Genomic DNA, 26,109 nt, shown 5'->3' with positions numbered 1-26,109 from the left:
TTCTGTCAATAGGGAAGCTAGATTCACCTAACAACTACATTAACAATTACAACTACATTAACAATTGGAGTGATTCACTTACCAACTGTGGCAAGAAAGATCATAAAATGGGACAAAACTCAATACTTGTTTTGCTTAGCAACAAAAATTTTGGGTTCGATTGTGGTCGTAAGTCAAGGACTACTTGTATATTGTGTTATACTTTGGAAATCCGTGGGTCTTTTTTTTAAATAAAAAAGAGTGAAAATGTAGACTAAACTAATAAAATATATCTACTGATTTATTTTCCATGACAAAACAGAAAGAAAGGTCACTTTTTTTCTGGGGGTGATCAGAGATGGTTCAATGACTGCAAAAGAAATTTTAAAGTACTCCTGGTCTGAGACCATAGGGCTGCTTAAAGGCTCTGGGTTCACTTTTCTTGCATTCTTTCTCTTCCTTGGGTAAACTGAGTGAACTGTAGCAAAATACATTTTTCTTCTTTCACCTATCTGGTCCATTAAATTACATCGCCTCTATAGCTGTAATCCTCAATACTCTTCCAATGTGGTTAGTGAGGTTTAGGTTGAAAATACCCTTGAAGACAACAGAATGAAATGATCAAGTCAAGAGGTGGTAGACTCAGTAATTCAGCAACACTTCAATTGAGATGATACTTTCAAAAATGTACTCCTCCCTGTAAAGAGCTATCTGTCGAAAGAATACTGACTCTGCTAATATTCTACTTATATAAAAGGGTGTTTTATTGTAGAGATGAATTTTCAAAGCTTTTGGCACTTTCCAAGTCTGTGATCCTTTGAACACTTGTACACTTAGGGGGAAAGAGAATATAGTCAAGGACATGAATCACTACTACAATTTTAAACAGCCATGTGTGATTGTCTACTGTGTAGAATGCTAAAATTTTCTAAGTGGTACTTTTCTGGAGGTGATTTGGAGAAGATTGAAACAAAAAGATTTGAATAGTTATGGTTTGCCTTTACTTTTTCCTCTGATTGCATTTTCCAGCATTTTTAGGCTGCTGGTTCATTGATCCTCCCTTTTTGGGGGAACCTATTAAAAGGCAGTCTTACAGTTCTGGACTTTCATCTTTGGCTCTGCATTTGTACCTTTTAAATACCAATACCAATTTGTGGTTCTTGGACCATTTCCCTAACCTATGAAGTCTGTTTTTTATATTATCGCCTTATACCAGGGGTCCCAAAACTTGACAACTTTAAGACTTGTGGACTTCAACTCCCTGAAGTCTTAAAGTTGCCGAGTTTGAAGACCTCTGCCTTATACGGCAATTTAATACTGAAGAATCAGAAACTAGGACTAAGTCTTCTGACATTTTTCTTCATGCCTGCATTCAATTTATTTATTATTTTTTAACTTACATTATTTATATGGTTATCCATCTCACAACAGTGACTCACTGTTTGATGAGGAAACACTAACACCATTTTTCAAGCTGTTTACATATCTACATAATTGTCATCTCATGTAAGCCACAATTAACTTGCTAATGAGAATGTCAAATGCCTTACTCAAATCACTATATACTAAGTCTACAAAACTCCCACAATGTACTAAAAAGAATGCCTAATGAAAAATGTGATAAACTTAATATATTGGCTTCTAAAAACAGTGGCAATTTTATATATCAAAATTATAAATTTGGTTATAAAATCAGAGTTACCAGCTTTTTCTAGTATGTACTATATACAGATTACATTCACTTATTTTAGAATAAAAATGTATTTATTCGAAGCTGTGCTATGATATTATTTTGGAGATTTCAAATTTACTATCCTGTGTACATGAATAAAATGGAAAACTGGGGGTTTATTTATTTTTTGTTTGTTTGTTGCAGCAACTAAATTATTATAAGTTTTTCTGAACAATTTATTGAAACAAGATACAAATGTATATCTTGCCTTTGATGAAGAAAAATACCTTATTTCAATTACTTCTTTCCTTATATTCTTCTCCAGTCAGAACATTAGCTGCTATTAGATAGCACTTTCTTTGCACAGCAAAATGAGGTGTGATCAAAGATCTTCCTGTTTGATGAAACATTATTTCATAAACATAGAGATTGAGCTACCTCTCATTTATTACCCATTTTACCAAGAAAATCATCCATAGTGCATTCTGGAATTACTGCTTCACAGAACTTTATAAACTATAATCTGGAAAGTTTTGTCTTTTTTAATAAAACAATTATAATGTCACACTATTACTGTAATATCTGGTATATTAGAATAACCCACAACATCACAACCAAAGAAGCTATGTTGTCAGCTCTGAATTTCTGTGGACTGTATATTAGTTAACAATAGAAAGTGGTGAATTTTGTAATTATGGGTTTCACATAACATTTTTGGGGTACCATTCATGATTATAGGCTATATTTCTTGTCTGAGAACAGTAAGCTAATGCCAACTCTAAACCCATTACATGTTTAATATTCCAGACTATGCTGAATATATAATTTTTTTTTGGGGGGGGGGGGGATTTTATCACTGAAAAAAGACAGAACTTGGGTTGTGAAGATATTCCTACAAGAGTTTATTACAGCTTCTTCTCCTTTCATACTGTTGCCATTCTCAACATCAACTCTTGTTCTACGTTTTCTGAGCCTGTCAATGCATGTGAATTATCCCAGGTTGCTTTATGAATAGCCCCAAACCTGATGGAATAGACTACTACATGAAAGCTTGCAAAAGAGATTTACATTTATCCACGCATATACTTGATGTGTGCATGTTTATATGCACTCCGTATGCATGTGTCTGTATGTTTATAATGGGAGAATTATATGGAAACTCCTATACTACCAAGGGCTTTTATTCTTTTATTTATAGCACAGCTTTTGGTCTCATGTTAAATGCCATGTATGTATCCTAATATTTCATAGGGACATGAGAGAGATAACACCTTATCTCTGTGTTAGAGATGACATCATAATGATAACAATAACAATACCTGCCCAGACTCCCTATAATCAGTAAATATAATATATATTATTTTAAATCAAAAATATGCAAAAAAATAAGCAAAATCCTTAATTGTGTTTGTTCCAATTACATTAGTATAGCCATTTATAAGTTACATAAGCCATAGGATACTAATGGGATCTTCATTATTGTTCATTGTTGTTTTCCTCAGAAAGCAGTTGTCTTGGCTGAGTGATAAATTATATGCTGCCTCTCTTAACTTCATTAAGTTAAAACATCCCCTGAAGATCTTCCCTATTTTATAAATATTCCATTCTTTAATTTGCAGGCTCTACCTGAAGGGCAGACAGCATCTTGGGACACAGCCAAAGAAGATGAAAACCGCAATAAGAATAGATATGGCAACATCATCTCCTGTAGGTGCAAATTCAAACTGAACTGAACTTCCTGTGTGTATCTGTAAGCATCTTATATGTATAAGAGCATAACTGTAACAAAGAATAACTTCCTAGTCTTTGGAACATTTCCGCTTAACAACAGCCTCTGTGTTAGTGTTTCCCCCTTCTCCCAATTTTTTTCATTGATTTATTGTTCTTTGTATAGATTTACATTGGCCTCAGTGGACCCAAGTGACAAAAATCTCCTTTTTGGGGGTGAGGGGGCTGGCATTCCCATACATTGAAGACACCTGGGAAAAGTGGTATCCTCTTTTACCTCTTTTCCCAGATGAGCATATGGCTTTTTGTTGGTCAGGAACCTATTTTCCTCAGGGCAAAATGCAGGCAGAGCTATTAATGAATTTTGCTATTTGGGACATAGTGTTATCTCCACATATTTTACAGAACATACAGAAGTTGGGTTAGCTGTTGGCTACCTGTTTCAGTAGTGCAGGCTGAGAGAGATTAAAGAGTGATGAACCTCTGATGTGATCCATATGATAGATAAAAGATAAACAGTGAATCTTTATTCACTTTATTCACTTACGTTCACAAGTGGTTCACTGGTTGTGAGCGTGTGTACGCACGCACACTAGCATTGCTCGCACTCACCCCTTTGGGAGTCAAACGGAGCTTAAAAGAAGCAGGTAACCAACTCAGGCAGCTTTGGTGAGTAAAGCAGGGACAGTGCGAACCTAGCTGGGCAGCGAGGGTGGAGGGAACCAGCCAGAAAATTAGTTATAAATGGATAGCTTAGGACAAGGGCAGCTGGGCAGGCCCAGCCAGCGATCAAAGCTAAGGGTTCATCCGAACCCGTGCCATCACGCAGCAGCCCACCACTAACAGGATTCATTTAAATGTATAAGGTTTGGTGTCACCTGCAGGTAAGCAAATTCCACAGATGGGGTACTATCACCAAGAAGACCCTAGATAAATTAACTAGTCCATATACAAAGAAGGAATCATAAACAGGACTTCTCTATCGATCTCAGTACATAAACCAGCTGGTATAGAACAGCTCACTAAAAACTATCCCTGCAATTGGAAAAAAACAGGCCTACCACATTTGAGAGACTTCTATGTATTTGTTCTCATTGTTTTGGATTGCAGAGTAAAACCAATACTTGTGTTGCAATATTACCAGTAGCATGGCAACTAGATTTTCATGATCGCTCTGTGTTGTTAAGTTGTGACTTTGGACAATTGATAAACTTTAGTTGGGACTTTAGAAAATGAATGAAAGAAAGATCATTCATGTACTTGTTCTAAAATGTCACAAATCCTATGATATCTCTAGAAAGCATTGCCCTACCTACATGTGTGGGAAAAAAAACTTTCAGAATTTAGAATTTAGTCAGAATAGAACATGTATAAGATTGTACTGTAATTATATTATGTTCTCTAATTTTCTAAGTTATAGTGTAAAATATAATAATATAATGTTAAATAACAGATTATATATATATATATATATATATATATATATATATATATATGTGTGTGTGTGTGTGTGTGTGTGTGTGTGTGTGTGTGTGTGTGTGTGTGTGTGTGTATGTGTATGTGTATGTGTATGTGTATATGTATATGTATATGTATATGTATATGTATATGTATTTGTGTTACAACCCCTGGTATGACTAATTACAACAACATGCAGATTTACTTTAATTCAAAGTGGAAAAGTTTTTAGGGAGGATTTGGACACAGTTGCTATACCTGTTGATGGTGTAGTAAGGGGACTGGAGGCTAAAACATATAAAGAATAGAATTGAATATGTCTAGTTTAATGAAAAGAAGGACTAAGGGAGATATGTTTCAATATCTCAGAGGTTGCATACAGAAGAGGGAGTCAGACTATTCTCCAAAACACCTGAGGGCAGGGCAAAGAAGCAATGGATGGAAACTAACCAAGGAGAGAAGCAACCGAAAACTAAGGAGAAATTTCTTGGCAGTTAGAGCAATTAATCAGTGGAATGACTTGCTTCCAGAAGTTGTGGGCGTTGGCAGTTTTTAAGAAAAGATTGGACAACTATTGAAATGGTATAGGGATTCCTGCCTGAGCAGTGGGTTAGACTAGAAGACCTCCAAGGACCCTTCCAACTCTGTTATTCTGTTATTGATGTATCCCTAAAAAGCCACATTTTTAAAAACTGGAGTTTCATGTAAAGTTAGGGTATAGTGAGCTTAGTGCTTCTTAACTCAGTATGTATTCTTCTAGAACTATGTGGCTCCTATGTGAACCAATAAATTGGATTCTCTTTAAGGAAGTGCAAATAAATGCCTCAGATAATCACATTCAAAAACACCTTTTCCACTTAAGTTCAAAATAGCTGCACAAATGATAATGCTTTTAAAATGCTTTAAAGGCTCATGTAATGTGTTTTAAGGATACAAATGCAACCTAGCTGCCTTACGTAAACCACAATGCAGCTTCTTGTTCACATAAATTAAAATAAATTGAATCCGGGATATATAAGCAAAGTTTTATAACAGCAAAAAGGAGGAATGGTAATTTATTTATTAAGTGTGTTAATGGGGCATAGAACATTGAGCACAAGGTAGGTGGCTAGAAAGTGCCAAGAAAGCAATATCAAACTGATTAAAAGGATGTTAACCTTTAGGAAGAATGTTTACAAAGTTGAACCATTGTTCAAGAAAAGGAGAAGGTTATCCACTGCTAAAATGAATGACAAAATAGACATGTCAGCTTATGAATGAAAAGAGCTGGAAAACAGATAACAAGATAATGACTTTTTCTCCTGGAATAATTGTTGATTTGAATTAAGAAAGCAACTAATGACATTTCTTAGATTTAAAAAAAATGTGTAGAGGACTTTGTTTGAAACAATCCTCCATCCAAAGACAGATTAGTAGTAAAGATGGTGTGAAGGAAGGACTGTCTGAGAATCCTTTGAGGATTGGAAGTATAATGGCTACCGACCTTGTAAGAAGCAATTGAGAATGAGTTTCCTCTGTATAACAATGATTAGGAGGGAAAAAAATGTTGGTGGCAGTCAGCTACATGGTTAGACTAGATTTGGCTTTTTTGTCCACTTGTCAAGTCCTTCCCAAGGACCTGGAGTAGGCAGATGTTGTTTAATGGTATTAAATGTATGGTCACAGGAAGTAAGCTGCAACTAGTAAATCTGCATTTTGCAATTGACTTGTAGTGATTTTGTCAGTGCTGGTGGTGTTCAAATAGTGCAAATATTTTGGAATTGCAGGTCTTTGTATCTTGTGATTTTCTCCAGATTTTGTCTTTCTATTCTGCTGTCTCCAGGTACTATCATGTCCAGACCTTTTTGTTTTTCTTCTCAACAATTGCTAAGACTTTATGTGGCAGGTGCTTGTCTGTTTGAATTCTCAAGTCCCAGAGTACTTTAGCATCTTTGTTTTCTATTATTTTGTCTATTTTACTGTTATTATTTATGACTGTCCACTCGAATAGAGTCTGGATACAAATTCCAAATGCACATAAAAAAACATGACTGCTATTTTGGATTCGGTAAAGAGAAAAAAAAAGAACTAAAGAATTATTCAGAGAAGACAAGTACCTCTTAACAAATTAATAATAATAATAATAATAATAATAATAATAATAATAATAATAATAATAATAATAATAATAATAATAATAATAATAATAATAATAATAATATTGAATTTATTAGCCGTTCCCTTTCCAGGCAGGACTCGGGGCGGCGTACACTAGAACATATAAAACATAACACGTGTGTACAAACACATAAACATACATATATACAAAGACATACATGCACGGAGGAGGTAATAAATTACAACATTTAGACAATTAAAACCATTAACATACCCCAATAATAAAAACCCAAATATACAATAAAAATTTAAAATTTAAAAAGACAGTCAGGAGGAATACGAAAAAATTACGGTTGAGCCAGGCCAGATAATTGAAAGAGGTGGGTCTTCAACTGTACACGGAAGGAGCGGAGATCGGAAATAATCCTGATGTCACGGGGGAGGTCATTCCACAGGGCTGGGCCCATCACAGAGAAGGCTCTGCTCCTGGGTGTCGCCCCCCGACACTGTTTGGTGGACGGCACCCGGAGAAGTCCCTCTCTGTGTGAGCGAATTGGTCGTAGGGATGTGTGGGGCAGGATGCGATCCTGCATGTAACTAGGTCCTGAGCCATGAAGCGCTTTAAAGATCATAATCAAAACCTTGAAACGCACTCGGTAGACCACAGGAAGCCAGTGCAGCTCGCGCAGGAGAGGTGTTACAGGGGAGTATCTAGTCCTCCCCATAATCACCCGCGCGGCCGCGTTCTGGACCAACTGTAGTCTCCGAGTGCATCTCAAGGGAAGCCCCATGTAGAGAGCATTGCAGTAGTCCAGGCAAGACGTCACTAGCGCATGGGTGACTGTGCGTAAACCTCTTCAATGGCAAGTATGCATGTTAACAGTAAGAGAAATGGAAATAAAAATGAATTATGTAAAGCAAAAAAAGTTGAACATGCAAATAAACCCGAGAAGAGGGTAACATATCAATTACAAAAAAGAAAAAGGAAAGAAAATTATATTGAAATTACAGTAGGGATATATAGCGTTAATGGCAAAGTGGTCATGCAAAAGCATCTCATCTATATTATTATAATGTCATTTCTTTTATCAAAAAGAAATGACATCTCTCTAGAGAAAATAGATTAATATCTAAAGAAACAAAACTTACTCAGGAAAGATTATGTATAATACAAGAAATTTCTGAAGCTATAAAAATATTAAATTAGGAAGGATTCTTAGATCAGATGGATTATCAAATTCTAATTATAAATGTTTTGAGAATGAATTTTTGCAACCTTTTCAATACACAATGAACTCTATCCTACAAGAGGAAAGCTGCCAGAACATTGGAAAGAGTTCACTAATAACACTATAACACTAATACCTAGAGAGGGACAAAAGCTGACTTTTACAGAAGACTATAGGCTGATGTCATTATTTATTTATTTATTTACTTACTTACTTACTTACTTACTTACTTACTTATTTATTTATTTATTTATTTATTTATTTATTTATTTATTTATTTATTTATTTATTTTATTCGATTTATCAGTCGCGCCCTCTCCGCGAAGGGACTCGGGGCGACGTACAATCAAATATATAGGCGTGTGGCATGGAGGAGGTAAATACATCAACATTTAACAATTCAAGTAGAAATAAAAGCCACAAAGTTAAGATAAATAACAGTAAAATTACAGCAATTAAAACAGTTAAAATACCCAAAAGATTTAAATTTATAGTTTAAAATTGCCAGGGAGGTTAGAGAGTTCTAATTAAGCCAGGCCGGCTAGTTAGAACAGGTGGGTCTTGAGTTTCGTGCAGAAGGAGCGGAGATCAGTCGTTGTCCTAATATCTGGGGGGAGGTCGTTCCAGAGGGCTGGGCCCATTACAGAGAAGGCCCTACTCCTGGGCGCTGCCCTCTGGCACTGCCTAGTGGATGGCACCCGGAGGAGTCCCTCTCTGTGAGAGCGGATTGGTCGCAGGGATGTATGGGGTAGGATACGATCCGCAAATAACTAGGTCCTTATTATTTGTTGCATTGTAAATAATTACAAATTGTTTAAAATGTTTCTGGCTAATAGAGAGACAGTAATTTTGTGGGGTTTTACTTAGAGTAACATAATAAAAAATAAGCTGTACTGATTTTTCTTAGACACAGAAATTTGAAATGGGCTTTTTTGTTTAAAGTTTTAGAAGTTATGGATTTTGGAGTGAACTGTGACATACAAAAGGAACAAGGCAGGGATGCCCACTGCCCATTCTCTTGTTTATTTTTCTTCTGCAAATATTGAATGGAGATGTAAGATAAGATGAGAAGAATGTAGAAGTAAAGATTAAAAAAAGAAGCCTAGAAGTTAAGAGTTTTTGCGAATGCCTTGATTTTGATCCTGGGAGATTCTTTAAAGGGATTTGAAATATTAATGGACAAATTAAAGAATGCAGAGCAATAAGTTTTAACATTAATAAACAATAAAAAATAGAAGGGAACCAATAAATAACACATGTTTTAAGACTGAAAAAATGGTAAAATATTTGGGTATCATTATGATAAATATGAACCACATGTTAATTTCAAAATAATTATGTTAAGGTATGGAATTCAGTTTAAAAAGGATATATTAACATGTGGTAAAGTATAACTATCATTGTTGGGGAAAAATTCTGGGATAAAAATGAATGTTTTATCTAGAATGATGTTTTTGTTTCAGACAATACTTTTACTGAAATCGATGCACCAGTAACAGAATGATATATGAATTAATATAAGATATTGCAAGATGCAAAAGAAATTAAGCGTCCTGGATTTGCCTAATTTGAAATTGTATTTTACACCTTGCTTTCTAGTTTGGATGAAAGAGTGAATGTTGTTGAGCAATAGAAGGCTTTTGGATGTACAAGAACCAAGCCTGAGATTTGAGTGGCAGTCAAGGTCAACATGAATTTTAAAAACCTTATGTTAGATATGCCATATTGATAATAGAAAAACCCAAATTATGTCTGAAAACACTTCTGCAGCTCTCAGAACAAGAATCATATTACAGATGAGGAATAATAAGCAAATAAAATGACTAACCTATTGTCAGATGTGAGAATATTGTCAAGAAAAAATGTAAAACAAAATCAAGACAAGAACTCAGAGGGGCAGGACAGTATAATTGTACATGTGTTTTTTTCTTATTTACAATTATTAGAAAGATTTAAAGTAGATAAAATAATTAATGGTTTTGAACATTTTAAGGCTGAGTTTAAAATGGAACTCTCTGCAAATGATGAACATGTAACTGCTAAAATGTACCATCTTTATTGAAATTTGAAACGGAAGAAGAACAAGTGAAACATTGCATGATAAAGTGAACTCAATATTTTGGTTATAATATACAGATGTACGAAGGGGAAATATGTGGTTGAAAGGATTGAAATTTACATTTATGTTATAATATTAAAGATAATTTTTATAAAATGCTGTATGATTGGTATTTGTAACCAGAGATATTATCTAGAATGTAAAAAAAACCCAACAACTTCAAACTGGAATTATGAACGACAAGAAGGGATGTTTATTGCCTGTAGTGGACGTTTAATAAAGCTAGAAAATTCTAAATTCAAGAACACGCTGTAATTCAGAGGATCTGAATATACAATTGAAAGCAATTATTTTCCTTTTGGAATTGGTGGACAAACAGTTCAAAAAAAAAGTCATGGAACTTTGTTTTTGTACATGACAACCTGAGGTGCACAAAGATGAAAAGTTTCAGCATTACCAACAATGGAGGAATGGCTGATGAAAATTGATTTCTTTAATCAAAGACTATAACTATATGTATTGCTGACTGGAAACCCCTTATAGATGTTTTGCATGAAACAGAAAAAAAAATGACCTTATGATTTATGCTTTTAATGATTAAACTTAATAGATTATAGAAAGAAGAGAGGTATCTTGTACCCATCAAGTAAGTTATAATTGTAGCAATAACAGCTGCACAGAAAATTGGAAGCTTTACAGATTTTTTCTTTCTTTCTTTCCTTTCGTGGATTTCTCTTTCTTTTCCGTTTTCTTACTTCATATTAGCTTGGGTAGTTTTTAAAAACTTTTAACAAAATATATATTAAAAATGTAAAACATTTAGCTTGGGGAGCCCAACCTAAAAAAAAAAAAAAACCAGCCAAAATAATACCATATACTATAACTGTAAGTGTAAAAAACCAAACAATGGCGGCCTCATAACCACATTCACTGCAGTCCCTGGAACAGAGCTAGATCTGTAAGCCTTCCAGAATTGTTTCAGAGTATGGATGCTACTCATGCTGTTCCAGAAGTGGGATGGGCATAGATAGAATATTTCTTTGGTCCTCCAAGATGACAAGAGAGAGGATCAGGAGTTTGAATATATTAAGTCAGCAGGAACAATTGTAATAGGCATGAAGGGTTTTACAAGTAATGACCAGCATCTTGAATTGCACGCAGAAAGTGTCTGGCAGCCAATGCAGGTTACATAATGGTGTTGTTGACACATGGGATAATGAAAGTTACCTCTAAATGCTAACACTGTGCCATTTATATTGTACTTTTTATTTTATTGTTTTATTCTACTTTTTCAACTATTTGTAAACACTGGTAATTTTGCGTGGTGGGGAGGTGTTGAACTTATTAAATTCAGAACATAAATATAACAGAAATTATGTGGCTACACTCACTGCAATACTGAACTAAAAGTGAACTAGTTCAAATCTGATAACCCAGAATGCCTCTGATATTTTTTTTTGTACTGAGATTTTTTGCTATTCTTTGATTTAGTATTATTTTATTCATTCACCTGTTTAAATTAATTATAGATGCCATTTCTGTGTAATCTGGGCAACTATATTGTGTGCATTTTATTTTGTACGTAGTTGAAAATAAGTCCACTAGTTTTTGATCCTTTCCAAGAAATTATGATTGAAATTATAACCATTATGTAATAATTTAACATTTTAACTAATTTATAACACTTCCTGGCATGAGGGTATCTGGTATGTTGCAAACTGATTGGAATCCAGAGAGATATATACAACTTACTGTGTTCAAGATGACTTGTAGGCAGAAAGATGAAAAACTTGTGGTCATCACTTGGTAGACACAAAGTAGTTGCCCTAATTTCTTCTAACAAAGAAATAATTGGTATTTGGAGTTTGGATGTTATTTTGTCAATTTATATCACTTTATAAATGGATGCTTGTTTTTGCATGGTCTATTTATTTGTAATAAAGTTAACTACTGCATTTTCTATAAATATATTATGCTCAAAGCAGTTTCCAAAAAAATGCTATAATCTCAGTAAAACCACATATTTAGTTCACACAGGTGAATCTATTTTCATAGTAATCAGTTATAATTTCATCAAAATTATGACCCAGAGTTAATTTATAAAAACTAATATTATTAATAATTATTAGGAAGAAGAAATATAGGTAGTCCTCGACTTAGCTTTAGTCAGTACCTGAATTTTGATTGCAAGCCATTGGTGTCATAAATCAGAGCATCATATAATCAGAATCAATTCTACAATGGCAGTAGTTAAGCAAACCACATGGTTGTATGTGCAAACCCACTTTACCCAATGGGCATTTTTTGCCATTTTGGGGGCAAAAAACTCCCCTGCAAAATATGTCATCACCTGTGATCATGTGACCATGAGATATGGCAACTGATCATAAATGCAAACCAGTTGCAAATTGCCCAAAATGTGATCATATGACCTTAGATGGTGCAGCAATCATTACTTCAAGGTTCAGTTATAAGTAACTTTTTTCTAAGTCCATTGTAATTTCAAATGGCTGTAAGCAATCAGTTGTAAGTCACAGACTATCTGTATAAATATACAAAATGTACATGAACTTAGATCCTCCGGTTATATATATTAAGGTTGCAGTTTTGGTGTGATAATGACAAACGTGTGGGCCTTCTCTTCAGCAGTGTGAATAACCATTGTTGAATAACCACTGCTCTGAATTATGCAATAATTCTTAAACGTTTGTCAACCAATTGTATTTTAAATATTTCTGCATATATATGACCTAAAATGTGATCTGTTCTCTACACAGGTCCTAAAACTAGATACAAATAACCCAATTAAATGAGTAAAAAGCATTGCACCTGTTCATTTATTTATTGAGGAAAATGATCCAACACTGTCTGCAGGTTACGTTTTACATCATATTTATGCAGAAATATTGAAAATTAATTTTACCAGCCAGTAAAAATTTATTTCTTGTAATAGAAACTGATTTACTATCAATCTTTTGGAACAATTCTGAACAATTCAGAATTCCACTGAATCTTCAAACAATCCTTCAGATATTTGAAGATAACTACCATAGTTTTGTCTTCTCCAAATTAAACACACTGTAACTAATACATTATCTCCAACTGTAATCCTTGTTGGCTTCCTATCATCTTGGTTACACTTTTATGATTATGTTATAGTTTCTCAGTGTTCTTTCTAACACAATGCCCAGACCTAGATACAATATTCTGAGTGTTGTCTGCATTGCATTGTAATATACTTCCCATATTCAGTTGAAATTGACTCATGTTCTCTCTACCTAAGTGTTGTATTGTCAGAAAATGTACATTAAAACAAAAAGCCTGAGCTCTGTGCAAGAGCAGATGACACTTAAAACTAATAGCATAAATTGGCTGGATCTCCTTTTCTGCTTTTCTGCTTAGTCTATTCTCCCGGTTCCTTGTCTTTAAACAAAAACTAAAGGTCAGACTTAAACCTGTATGTTGATTAATGGCTGATTCCCTCTGTCAGTGAATTTTAAAATAAACAGATACTGAAGGTATCATCTAACACAAATCATCCATTCTATTTATACTGTATACATATCTACTATGTGTCTATCTTGGTAATTAACAACAGAAATATTAAATCAAAGTCAAATCTCCAAATATCACTGAAAACCTAAGCGTCTCTCATAGTTTTATTTTTATTTTTAAATGACAACGTTCTGGCACCTGTGTGGTTTGTGTGGTTTATATTATCCTGTGCAATGATTCAAAATATAATCCAGCAAATACCATAGAACAAAACCTGTACCATGTACAGATTATATTAAGTTCAAGTAGGGCTTTAACAAATCAAGATTTACAGTAAAGTACACAATAAACATATAGCTGGATATTTTAGCCATGGTATTTGGAACCAATGTTATGTACATTTAAATGGAAACCTAGACACAAAAACGTCTTCGCTTTCTCCATTTGTATACTGTACATTTTTGCATTCCTATTTGTTTTGGTTTAATGTTCTTTTATTTAATATTAACACTTTCTACCAATTAATTACAGATGATCACTCCAGGGTGAGACTGCAGTTACTAGATGGAGATCCTCATTCAGATTACATTAATGCAAATTATATTGATGTAAGTGTTGTAAGAAAATATTTTTTGCACAGAGAGGTGTTTGCTTGAAAAATCACTAGGCAAATTCTCTTTGGGTGTGATCCTAACTTAGTGGGCTGCATTAGGTTTAAATAACTATATTTTGATAGAAGATCATAGCAGTACACTAGCCAATACCTTTGTGAACATTTACTCCACTAAATTTCCCTAGAAGTAATTGGAGCATCATGGTAAATTAAAATGGAGCTAGATCCTATTGCAGGTTTAAGTGAGGCCTTTGCCAAGCAAGGGGATGTAAATTACCAAATCACACTCATACCATAAGATAGAGTCCACGGTTTTAAGACTCAGATACATTTCTTCAAATGGAATTTTGTAAAGCAAACAAACACAAACCAACAACAAATAGAGGAAGAATGTATAATATTTGGATCAAAATTTGCATCCCAAACCAATACAAATTAATGACTTACTAATCAATTGACTAATTGAATAAGAATGGCTCATGCTGTGCTTGCAATTTTCTGTTTTTGACTATTTTTATTTGAATGGGATTGAGTATATGTTTTATATTGTTTTATGAGCATAGGAAAGTGACTCGTTCTGTGTCAGAGTATTTGCTCAGCTTTCCGAAGTATTGTTCATTACTTGTTTCATTTCATCTATTCTAACTAGCTATCCCCCTCCACAATCTTAAAAATATTTTGTTTAGTTTAACATTGAAAAAGAACATTGTGAGATCAGTGGAACTTACTACTAGGTAAACATGAAAAGAACGAAATGCCTTCAAATGCCAATGTCTAAATAGCCTTCTTTGAATTTTGACAAAATAATATATTGAAGGGGTTGTTGTAGTTTTTCTTCTTTCCATGATCTCAACCACCCTATGTTGTTAGAAAATTAGAAGTGTAATCATGTCGATCAATGTGATTGATGATTGTTGAAAAAAGATCAGGAGTTTATTGGAAATTTATATATAAATTATCCTGAAGAGATTTTGTGAAAATAAAGAACAGAAAGAAGGATAAAGTTAACAGGTTAAATAGCAATAACATGTAGACTTATATATGGCTTCAGAGTGCTTTATAGCCCTCCCTAAGTGGTTTACAGAGTCAGCATATCACCCCCAACAATTTGGGTCATCATTTTACCCACCTCGGAAGGATGGAAGGCTGAGTCAACCTTGAGCCTGGTGAGATTTGAACTGCCAAATTACAGTCAGCCAGCAGTCAGCAGAAGTAGCCTGCAGTACTGTACTCTAACCACCGTGCCATCGTGGCTCATAATGTACTCATTTGATTAATAAAAAACTGAATTTTGAAGCAAATTAAGTCTGTAACTTCTAGCAAAGTATTACACATCCTCTTTTCTAATGTAAGTCTCTATAAATGTCAATTAAATCACAATGTTTTTAAAAGATCCTCCAATTAAGAAAAGGGAAAACATGTAAAAATGTATACCCTACATGATTCCCTTTTAAAATAAACCCACATTCAAGCTAATTACCTCTTCTGCTTCGACAAGAAACAGATGTGTGTGCCACAGATGAGGGGACACACATTTTTCCAAATGTGTTTTGTTAGAAGATAAGCTAAATCCTAAAGTGAATATGGTTAAGCAGGCAATATGAAAGTAAGGTCTAGTTTTTATTCCTAGTCATAAATCTCCTTTCTTATTGATACATAAATGATTTCAGAATTTTTAGAACTATCCGGAAATCTGAGACAGTTCCTACCATAAATAATTCATGTTAATATGCTTCTTTTTCATTCAGAGTAGTTTTATATAACTAAGTCTTTGGGACTTTTTGTATCTCAGTTCAGATATGATCTTTAGAGGTCTGCAGTGGTCACCTTGAGACAGCCTTATTTGTTTTCCAGCTGTACAATACAGTCTGGACATTTTATCTGTCTCTTTGTCTGTCCCAAGCATCCAGATACTTGGTCTCCATCACTATCCTTCCTCTAATTCATAATCTGATTCTAATAATTGAATGATTGAGGATTTTCTGCCTCTGTCCTGAGGTTAAGGGGAAATGCAATCTTCATATCCCTTTTCCTACTCCAAATGCATCAAAGACAACATTAATTTTGTGATTTTAAGCAAAATTTTAACAACTCAAATGCATATCTAAATTGTGCCTGAAATTGAAATTCAAGGGTTTCCCTTCCTTGTCTTCTTCTTAGGGATACCATCGACCTCACCATTACATTGCAACTCAAGGTAAGTACTATAGAATCAGAGTGTGGTCTGAATGACAAGATGCGATGGTATGAATGGATGGATGGATGGATGGTGTAAAGATGCCTGAAAGGTGGTAGTGCCATTAATCTGGAAGAAAAATCATTATAGGTGCTTTAAGGCAAAGTACAGTAGAGATGTATTTTGTTTGTTATTCATCCTTGCCATTTTAACATAGATTCACTTAAAAGATTTTTTTTTTCAAATTAATTATGATTTCTTTAATAACAGTATGAATTCTTGTATTATTATTTTTTTGGACATGTTATCTTAGAATATGTTTCTAAAGATACAAACTAAGAGTTTAATTCTGTTTTGACATAAGCATTGAGTTTAGGACAATTTAATTCACACCTGTTTTTTTATGCATAATAATTGAGATTTCACATGTGTTGCACTTAGCTTCGTAGGAATCATATTGCAATCAGTAAGATTCCTTTGTAATTAATTAAATGTGTGTACCATCCTTTAATTTTAATTTTTCCCCAAAAGACATTTTTTACACATTTTCAATGCAGGTTTTTTTTAAAGGAGATGAAAAACACAATCAGAAATATGAAAAGCAGAACCTAGCACCCAATTCTCAAAGGCAATGAAAAGATTTCTGTTAAAAGTCACACATTCATTTGGTAATTAAAATGTGGCCCAGGAGTATTATCACCTAACATCTCACCCTATAATTGAGGGTGTATTTAGAATTCTTGGTGCCATTTATACTTCGTAAATATTCTTACCAGACCTAGCACTGTATCCCAGCATAAATTAATATTCTATATTTGTCTGATGTGTTACTCCAAAGTGACCTTCAGTTATGAGTATTTATATCTGTTTGTGGTACTAACTGAAAGTTTAGCACAGTATTTTAAATCCTAGGTACTTGTATGATTCAACAAATGTATTGCTCTTCCAACCTCACCTAAGAAAATAAGCAGGCACACTTAGGAGATATTGTTTCCATAGTAGAAGGGTGGTTGGGAGACAGACAAGTAAATTGAAATGTTTGTGCTAAAGTAATCTTTGGAAGATCTCTTTTGTTTTACTTATTCTGCCTTTAGGGCCAATGCAAGAGACAGTGAAGGATTTTTGGAGGATGATTTGGCAGGAGAATTCAGCAAGTGTTGTCATGGTCACCAACCTGGTAGAAGTTGGCAGGGTAAGATGTTAATTTCCAAAGTTATCAGTCATATATTGTGGTTCATATTATTCTTACATTTGCTCAGTTTGAAGGCTTCTATACCCCACTGACACACTAATTGGCAATATATTCAAAATCTATTTCAAATTTGCATTTAAATACAGATTTTAAAATACATTTTGGTGTTGTCACAATAATATGGATTTCTGAATAAATTTTCTAACTGCATTTCTAAACCTACAAAACATGTTTTTAAATAGATGTTTGAGCTAAGAACTCAGAATTTAATGAAGTCTGAACTGTAATTACATTTTAATCTGCACATTAAATGAAAATCAGAATAAGTTCATATCGCATTGCACACAGATCAAACTTTTCAAGCAATCTTACCTCTCAGCAATGTATGATATCACTTCTGATTTCTATTACTCTGATTTCCCAAATTTTAAAGCATTTGAACAAATACAATGCTTGCCCTCTGATATGATATAAAAGACATCTCATGAGGAGGAGAGGAGAGGAGAGAAGAGAAGAAGATTATCATATATATATTTGCTGTGAGCACACTGGTCCACATTAAAAATGAAATTCTGTTGCCTGCTCTCAAGAGAAAGTATATATCTACCCAAACACACACATAATACACATATACACATGCCATATACATAAATAAATATATACCTGCACCATATACATATGTATTAATCACTGTCCATTTTGAATATGCAGTAGAGGAAACTTTAGAGTTCACAAGTTTAATGCCATATGGAACAAAACTGACTGAATCTGGAAGTTTTGCTTCGGATACCATGAAGGCTCCTCCAGAAGGTAACAAGGAAAATAGGTTGTGAAGAGGATGTGTAAGTGACCCAGACAATCCTGCGGACTCTGTTCAAGCATCACTTATATGCCATGTCCTAGATAGAAGGAAGTGAATTACCAATTATCTTTTCTGCCATCTTCACCACTCTCTGCACCACCTTCCTGTCTGGAGCAGTAATACTTCCAAACCCAACAGTCCTGTAATATAACAGGATGCTCTCGATCATCCTTCTATAGAAAGTGGTCAAGACAGGGGAAGGAAGATGAACTCTTCTCATGAAATGCCGAAAATGCAGGTGCTGCAGTCCCACTTCACCGGTGTCTCATTGTTGACTGACCAAGCTATCCTACTCATTAACTGTGCACCCATAAATGTGATGCTGCTAACCACCTCCACAAGTGAATCATTAATACGTAGAGGTGTGTGGCTGTGCCTGCCTTTTCTGAAATCAACAATGATAACAATTATACAGTCAGCAAAGGAGTGAGTTAAAGCTGTATACTCTTAATTTTTTAATCTATACATTGAATATATATTAAGGGAGGCTAATTTCAAAAAGACAAATGTGGCTTTCAAACTGGAGCAAAACCTACACTATTCTGATAACTAAAAAAAAAAAAATCTGCAATTTCTAGTAATAAAAGACATCGAATCCAGTGAAAAAGGGGGACTACGGTTAAATATAAAGATCAACCTAATAATAGTACTCCAGCCAGCTTTAGAATTGACAAAGAAGACATTAAAGTGATAGACACCTTCTCTTTTTAAAAGATCAATTATTAATAGGAACAGAAGTCAAGCAACCAAAAGTAAAGAAACATGCTGCAGCCTTCCACTTGGTAGGGTAAGAATAAAAGCCATTGAAGAAAGATTCACATTCTATAATGTGTCTATACTTCTAAAGATTAGAACCATACAGGCAATGGTTTCCCTATCACACACTATGGATGTCAGAGTTCAACTTTGAAGAAGAATTAAAAAAAGATGTTTTATGAAGTATGACATTAAGGAAGGTTCCTGAGAATACCATAGGAAGCCAGGAAAACAAAGAAATGAATCACAGAACAAATCAACTTAGAGTTTTCACTTGAGGCACAAATGGCCAAGTTCAAATGACCATATTTTGGACATACTATGCAAAGGAAATATTTTGGACATACTATGCAAAGAAAAAAGAAGACAATGACCAGGATCAAAGTGGATGAATTTAATTACTGCAGTGATGGAGATACCATTATGAGAATCTATCCAGATCATTTTGAAGAAGGGTGAATATACAGTATAATAAGATTTGACACTGATTGGGTGGCACATAATGTATCAACACAAAAAGGCTCTCTACCTAGCTAGAGATTATAATAGTAGCAAATTTGCACAATTATCTAATGTTAGTTGTGCATTTTTTCCCATCACCTTCTTTCTTTTTCACTCAACTTTCCTTATGTCATCTTTTACACACACATACACACACACACACACACACACACACATACTGATTGAATTGTATTGTGTTCAGAATTCAGTTCTGACAAGTTTAGACTGGATTCCTTTTGTCTTTCCTAATTCTGCCTAGAGTAATAAAAAAAAGAATTAACTATTTAGTGAATGAACAATATTGTATGCTATCATTTTCCCAACTTTAATGTAGATCATCATTTTATCATGACAAAATTGTTAGGATAGCAAGTTTGGCTATTAGCAAATTGGTTGACAAAAACTACAGCAATCATAATAGAATTTGTTCATGTATCACTATTCATATAGGTATAATTATGTTTCCATATAAGTACATTACTAGTCTAATTCAAAGTGAAGTACTGCAAATTTATGCTGAAAAGGTTTTCCATAAACAAATGGGTTTCAAATGTAAACACTTATACCAAAACAAATAAATTACATCGATACTTATTGTTCTGGGTTCTTTTAGGTTTACTAATAATTGATGCAGACAAGCATGTACATGAGAGGTCCTATGCAGTGCCCTTCTGATTTCTTCTTCTACAGGAATATACATTTTAGGCCCATATCTGGGCTTAGAAAACAATGTCTTACAGCTCAACATCATGCATTAATTTTCACTTTGGTGACTTTCCCCTCCATAGGTGAAGTGTGTCAGATACTGGCCCGATGACACAGAAGTCTACGGAGATATCAAAGTGACCTTAATTGAGACAGAACCATTGGCAGAATATGTCATACGTACTTTTACAGTCCAAAAAGTAAGAATACATTGGTCCTACCTTCTTCATCAACTAATTTGTTTTCCAGGAAATCCATTTATTTCCATGTTTCATTAAGAAATATGATAGTCAATATGAAAATCATCACTATGCATTATATACTTTGGTAAATATGGTAAATCAAACAGAGACACAGAGGACAAAAAACATGGCTATGCATTATCCCCAAAATCAGAGAAAATGATATACAGAAAAGCAACTTTCATGCATAGCTTAACAATTTCCCATAGACTAAGGGAATTCATGCCAGTGATAAGTAGAATTGTAATTGGAATCATAGAACTGAAAGAAACTGCCTAAGCCATGAAATCCAAATTTCTATTCAATATTTCCTTGATCTTATCTAGCAAAGACAAGCCCATCATCCCTTAGAGTTATGTTGATTACTCTCATTATTACAGTAACATGACCTTAATAGCAATAGCACCTAGACTTAAACTCTTATCATTATCCTACATTATTTTTTTCTTAAGAAAAAGGATGAAACTTTGGAGGAATACTATAAGGAAGATAATTATGATCCTTCATACCATAAGTGTAGAAATTGGTAGAATATTGCTGTATAGAATAAACAGAATACTACCTTTGTCTCTCTGCTTTCAGATAAGATGTTATTTCTTTGCCACATAGCAGAAAAGAAATACCAATACCAAATACCATATTTGAAAGCACTTTGAATTGTTTCCAGGAAGGCTTCATTACATTATTATTTGTATCAAGCACTATATTGCTAATTATTGGATTATGTACGTGCAGCGCTTACGCTCGAAAAGGCTGCTGGAATCTGGGTTCTTCTGGCCCTTTCGTATGGCTGCCAGTCCAACCTAGTTCCTCTCTGATGCACCTCTACTTGCCAGGGTCACGTGATGGGGTGGTGGTCAGCCTCCTCTCAACAGGCAAGCCACAGATGGGGTGGTAGTCAGGTTACTAGTTGGAACTTCTTCCTCTTTCTCTATCTTCACTCTCTTTTCAACTGTCTGGCAGGCTCTTCTTCCACAGCCTCTGCTGTGTTGTTTCTCTGCTTTCCTTCAGGTTTGCCTCACAGGAGCCTCTGCTAGCCTATACTCTTCTCTCCCTCAGGCTTGGTCCATAGAAGCCTCTGCTATAGTATTCCCCCTTTCCCCCTCAGGATTGACCCACAGAAGCCTCTGCTAAAGTATTCCTTTTTTTTCCCCTCAGCCTTGTCTCACCCTCCTCTCACCTCCTCTCTCTCTCTTCCCTCCCAGGCAAGTCCCTCCTTCCTCTCCTTGCCCTCGTCCTGTTTCCTCCCCTTCCTCCCAAACTCTCCATTTATTTCCCCCCCCCCTGCTACACACTCCCCCACCCAAAATTCTTGATCCTCCAAAGAGTGTAAATTGCTGACGAAGAGCCTGGGGGGTCAGGGGATGGATTAGGATTTTGCCTAGCAGTGAGTACTGCCTCATCTGTGCTGTGGCCCAGAGCATCATATGTCAGTCTTCCAATGGGATGTATCACTCGTTTCAGTCTCTGTTCTTTGGGCCCAGTGGGGATGAATGAGTCATCCCCTTGAGACTTCTGGCACCCAAATGTCTCTGGTAGTGGAAGCACATTCTCTGGTTCTGGCTGTTGCAAGGCATGAGAGAGCATTGAGTCTTTCCCCAGAGGTCCCTCTGGCCCAGGAGTCTCCAGACTTGGCGGCACTCTCTCCAATTCTGGCAGTTGCTTGGATTGTTCATCAGTCTTCCACTTGGGTTCCCCCAAAACTTCTCCCTGTTCCTGAGATTGAGGTACAAACTCAGGGGCATCTGGCCTGAGCTGCCTGGGTTCCATCTCAGTGCCCAATGAGGGTGTGGCTGTCACAATATACTCTGGTGACTACAACCAGTTCATACAGCCCTCTTCCTCATCACTGTCCTCCTCTTCTCTTTCTGTGGATGGAGCAGACTGTGCTCGAGTCATTAGTCTCCTGCTTCTTGGGCAGGGTTCAGTCTCCTGTGGATCAGAAGGCTGAGCTGCTCGTGTTGCCTCATTTGGAGGCAATAGATTATTTCGGTGCCAAACTTTCAGAGGCCCTAAACTCCCTTCTGGTCAAATCTGGTATACTGGCAATCCAGGTAGCTTCTCTTTGACAATGTATGGCTGGGAGCACCATTGGTCTGTCAGTTTATGTTTCCCAGGAATGCCCAGATTTCACAACAGTACCTGATCACTAGGTTGCAAATTTTGAATTCTCACCTTCAGGTCATAGTTTCTCTTGTTTCTTTGTTTTCGGCCCTCTGAAATGGCTTGGGCTTTTTCATATGCTATCTTCAAATTCCTCCTCAACCAGTCCACATAGTTACAGTGTGAAGTGAGTGAGGTTTTGTCCATGGAGATGTCAAATGTTATATCTACTGGCAATCAAGCCTCCCTGCCAAACATTAGTCGGTATGGAGAATACCCAGTAGCATCATTTTCTGTGCTGTTATATGTGTGTATAACAGTAGAAATGTGTTGTGTCCAGTGCTGTTTCTTCTCTGCAGTAAGTGTCCCTAACATGTCAAGAAGAGTATGATTGAACCTCTCTGGCAGTGGGTCTCCTTGTGGGTGGTAGGGAGTGGTGCATGATTTATGAATGCCCAATATACCCAGCAGTTGTTTGACAAGTTTGCTCTCAAAATCTCTGCCTTGATCAGAATGTATGTGCTGAGGTAGCCCATAATGTACAAAGAACTTTTCTACAAGTACCTTGGCTACTGTGGTAGCACGTTGATCTTTCGTTGGGAAGGCCTGGGCATAGCGAGTGAAATGATCAGTCACAACCAATACATTCTCTTGTCTACTGGTGTCTGGTTCCAGACACAGGAAATCCATGAAAACTAGATCCATGGGTCCATTACTTTGCAGCCTTGGAGGGTAGGGTCTTTCGCTGGATACAACGCAGGCAGGATTGACAGTAATTCTCAACCTCTTTCCTCATACAAGGCCAGTAGAACCAATCTCTCACTAACTTAAAGGGCCTTTCGGGCCCCAGATGCCCATGCACATCCTGTAGTGCAATCAATACTGCTTCTCTATGTTTTTCTGGGAGTAACAGCTGCCATTTTCCCTCAGGTCCATCTGAAGGGCCCTTTCGATAAACCACACTTCCTTGGAGCTGTAACTGGTCTCATTCTTTATGCAACAACCAAGATTCTCTTGGGGAGTTAATTGGCAGGACTTCTCTCTGACCACTTCTCAGAGCCCTCGCAGACAGGCCACAAAGAGTGTCTTCTGCCTGATCCCTTTTTAAGTCCTTCTTGGTCAAAACAGGCATACCCCTTCCTCTAACTTGAATGGGGTTACAGTACAGCTTGGGAACATTCATGGAAGTGACTCCTACTGCTTCTGCACCAGCTGCTCCTCGAATTGGTGCTCGACCTCTTGGTACAGGGCTTGAATACCATCGGGAGTCAATCGGATCCATCTTCCAGCATGTGTATTGGGGCCATGAGGTCTCCTAGACAGGGCATCTGCATCCCTGTTTCCCACAACTGGCCGGTACCACAGGCTAAACCTGAACTCGTAGAGGGCAGCTAGCCAGCTATGTCCAGTGGCATCAAGTTTGGCTGTTGTCAGCAGGTACCTGAGTGGGTTGTTATCTGTCTTAACCTCAAACTCTGCTCCATACAGGTAATCTTTTAACTTATCTACCACTGCCCACTTAAGCGCCAGGAGCTTGTGAGTAGGATAGTTCTCTTCGGCTGAAGTAAGGCCCCTGTTAACATATGCAACAGGCCTCAAGAGTTCATCATATTTCTGATACAGTACTCCCCAAGATCATCCCAACTAGCATCAACATGTAGTTCATATGGCCGGTTCGGGTCTGCGTAGGCCAAGACAGGGGCATTTGTGAGTCTCCTTTTCAGTTGGTTGAAGGCCTGCTCACACTGCTTGGTCCATTCTGACTGAAATGACTCCTGAGACTTCCTGGGTCCCTTATTCTGATGAAGATGACCTGAACGGTCAGACACATCTTCTGCCTCCTAATTCTTCAACAGATTATTGAGGGGACGGGCTATCTTTGCAAACCCTTCAACAAACCTCCGATAATATGAGCAGAACCCTAGAAATGATCATAGTTCAGCCACATTTTGGGGTCTGGGCCAGGAAGTGACAGCCTCAAGTTTCGTGGGATCAGTTGATATCCCTTCGGCAGAGACAACATAACCAAGGTATGTGACAGATGGTTGATAAAATTGGCATTTCTCTAATGAAAGCTTCAACCCTTCTTCATGGAGCCTGGTCAGAACCTTCTCCAAATGCTCCTCATGTTGTTCAAAAGTTTCACTTGTATTGGCACCATTGAAGAAGGGCCCACCAACTGTTTAGGGATCTTGGTGGTGAGTGACCCAGCATATGGTCTGATAGCCCATGCTTGAGTGATCCTGTGAAGGCTGTTGCCAGAGTTTTGTCACTTTGTCACTTTGACCTTAGTAGTCCCTTGGGTATGGGAGCTCCTCATTAAGGGAGGTGCTCCCATCACTCTGGTCACTGAGGGGAATTTGTGGGAGCTTCACTTATGAAAGGTGACATCCAGGGCCTTTCTCTGTCACCTTTTTGATTGGAGCTAGGTAGTGTCAATGGGCACCCAGTTGGCTCCCTCACTGGGGCCCTCTGTAGTTTCCCGACTGGGCCAAATTTTGTGGTTTCTGTGGCTTAGTACAAGTACGTCTGTAATGCCCTGCACCCCCACAGTTATAACAGATCACTGGCTTCATCAAGTTCTCTGCTGAAGTGTAAGGGCCCACTCTCCCATTGACCGGCCTAGCCAGACCTCTATTCAAAAGGGGACCACCCATTTCCGTCCACGAGGCCGTCATCTTAGTTAAATGGGATATTTGAGCTTGCATAGCATTGAGATGGGCATCGTCACCTTCCGTTTTCCCCACTCCTCCACCTGGTGACAATTTTGATGGAGAATTGGCTGAGGCCTCTTTGGCGTCTTCCACTGCTTCTGCTGCCCTAACTCTCCTTATGAGCTCATGATACCCCCAGGTGTTCCTTCAGCTTGAGTCTTTATTTGATTCCATACTGGGTCAGAGGATAAAGCACCCTGCGAAAGTTGCTCAATCCTAGCTCGTTCTACTTCAGCCAAGTCCATTCCCTTCCTTTCCACAATCTGACACAGTAACTTGTTCAATCTTTTTATGTACTCAGATAGCCTTTCACCTCTCTTCTGGTACATTTGTTCAAACCAAAACAGCAGGCTAGAAACTGTTTCAGCAGGTCCAAATTCATCATGCAGTAAACAGAGGTAATCATGCACGGTAAATTGCCTTTGGTGAGAGTTAAACTTCTAATGGCTTCTGCAGCGGGACCCTTTAAGCTCTCTCTGACCCTCTATTTCTTTTGAGAGTTTGATACACCCCACACTCCAACTGCTT

The 26,109-nt window shown here is 36.5% G+C and overlaps 1 protein-coding gene across 1 annotated transcript in view; it reads left to right on the top strand.

Moving 5' to 3' along the window:
• Window positions 1-26,109, top strand: part of PTPRT (protein tyrosine phosphatase receptor type T) — a 703,069-nt gene that overhangs the window by 644,262 nt on the left and 32,698 nt on the right. Inside the window, exons 19-23 of the mRNA XM_081949356.1 lie at window positions 3,271-3,358; window positions 14,249-14,325; window positions 16,491-16,527; window positions 17,601-17,698; window positions 20,606-20,722. Of these exons, the coding sequence (XP_081805482.1) occupies window positions 3,271-3,358; window positions 14,249-14,325; window positions 16,491-16,527; window positions 17,601-17,698; window positions 20,606-20,722 (417 nt within the window). The remainder of the gene's footprint in view (window positions 1-3,270; window positions 3,359-14,248; window positions 14,326-16,490; window positions 16,528-17,600; window positions 17,699-20,605; window positions 20,723-26,109) is intronic.

This window comes from Natrix helvetica (assembly GCF_964273705.1).
Source record: "Natrix helvetica genome assembly, chromosome: 3".
Taxonomy (NCBI): domain Eukaryota; kingdom Metazoa; phylum Chordata; class Lepidosauria; order Squamata; family Natricidae; genus Natrix; species Natrix helvetica.
The sequence above is the reverse complement of the archived record's forward strand: the minus strand, read 5'-3'. Positions and strand labels throughout refer to the sequence as shown.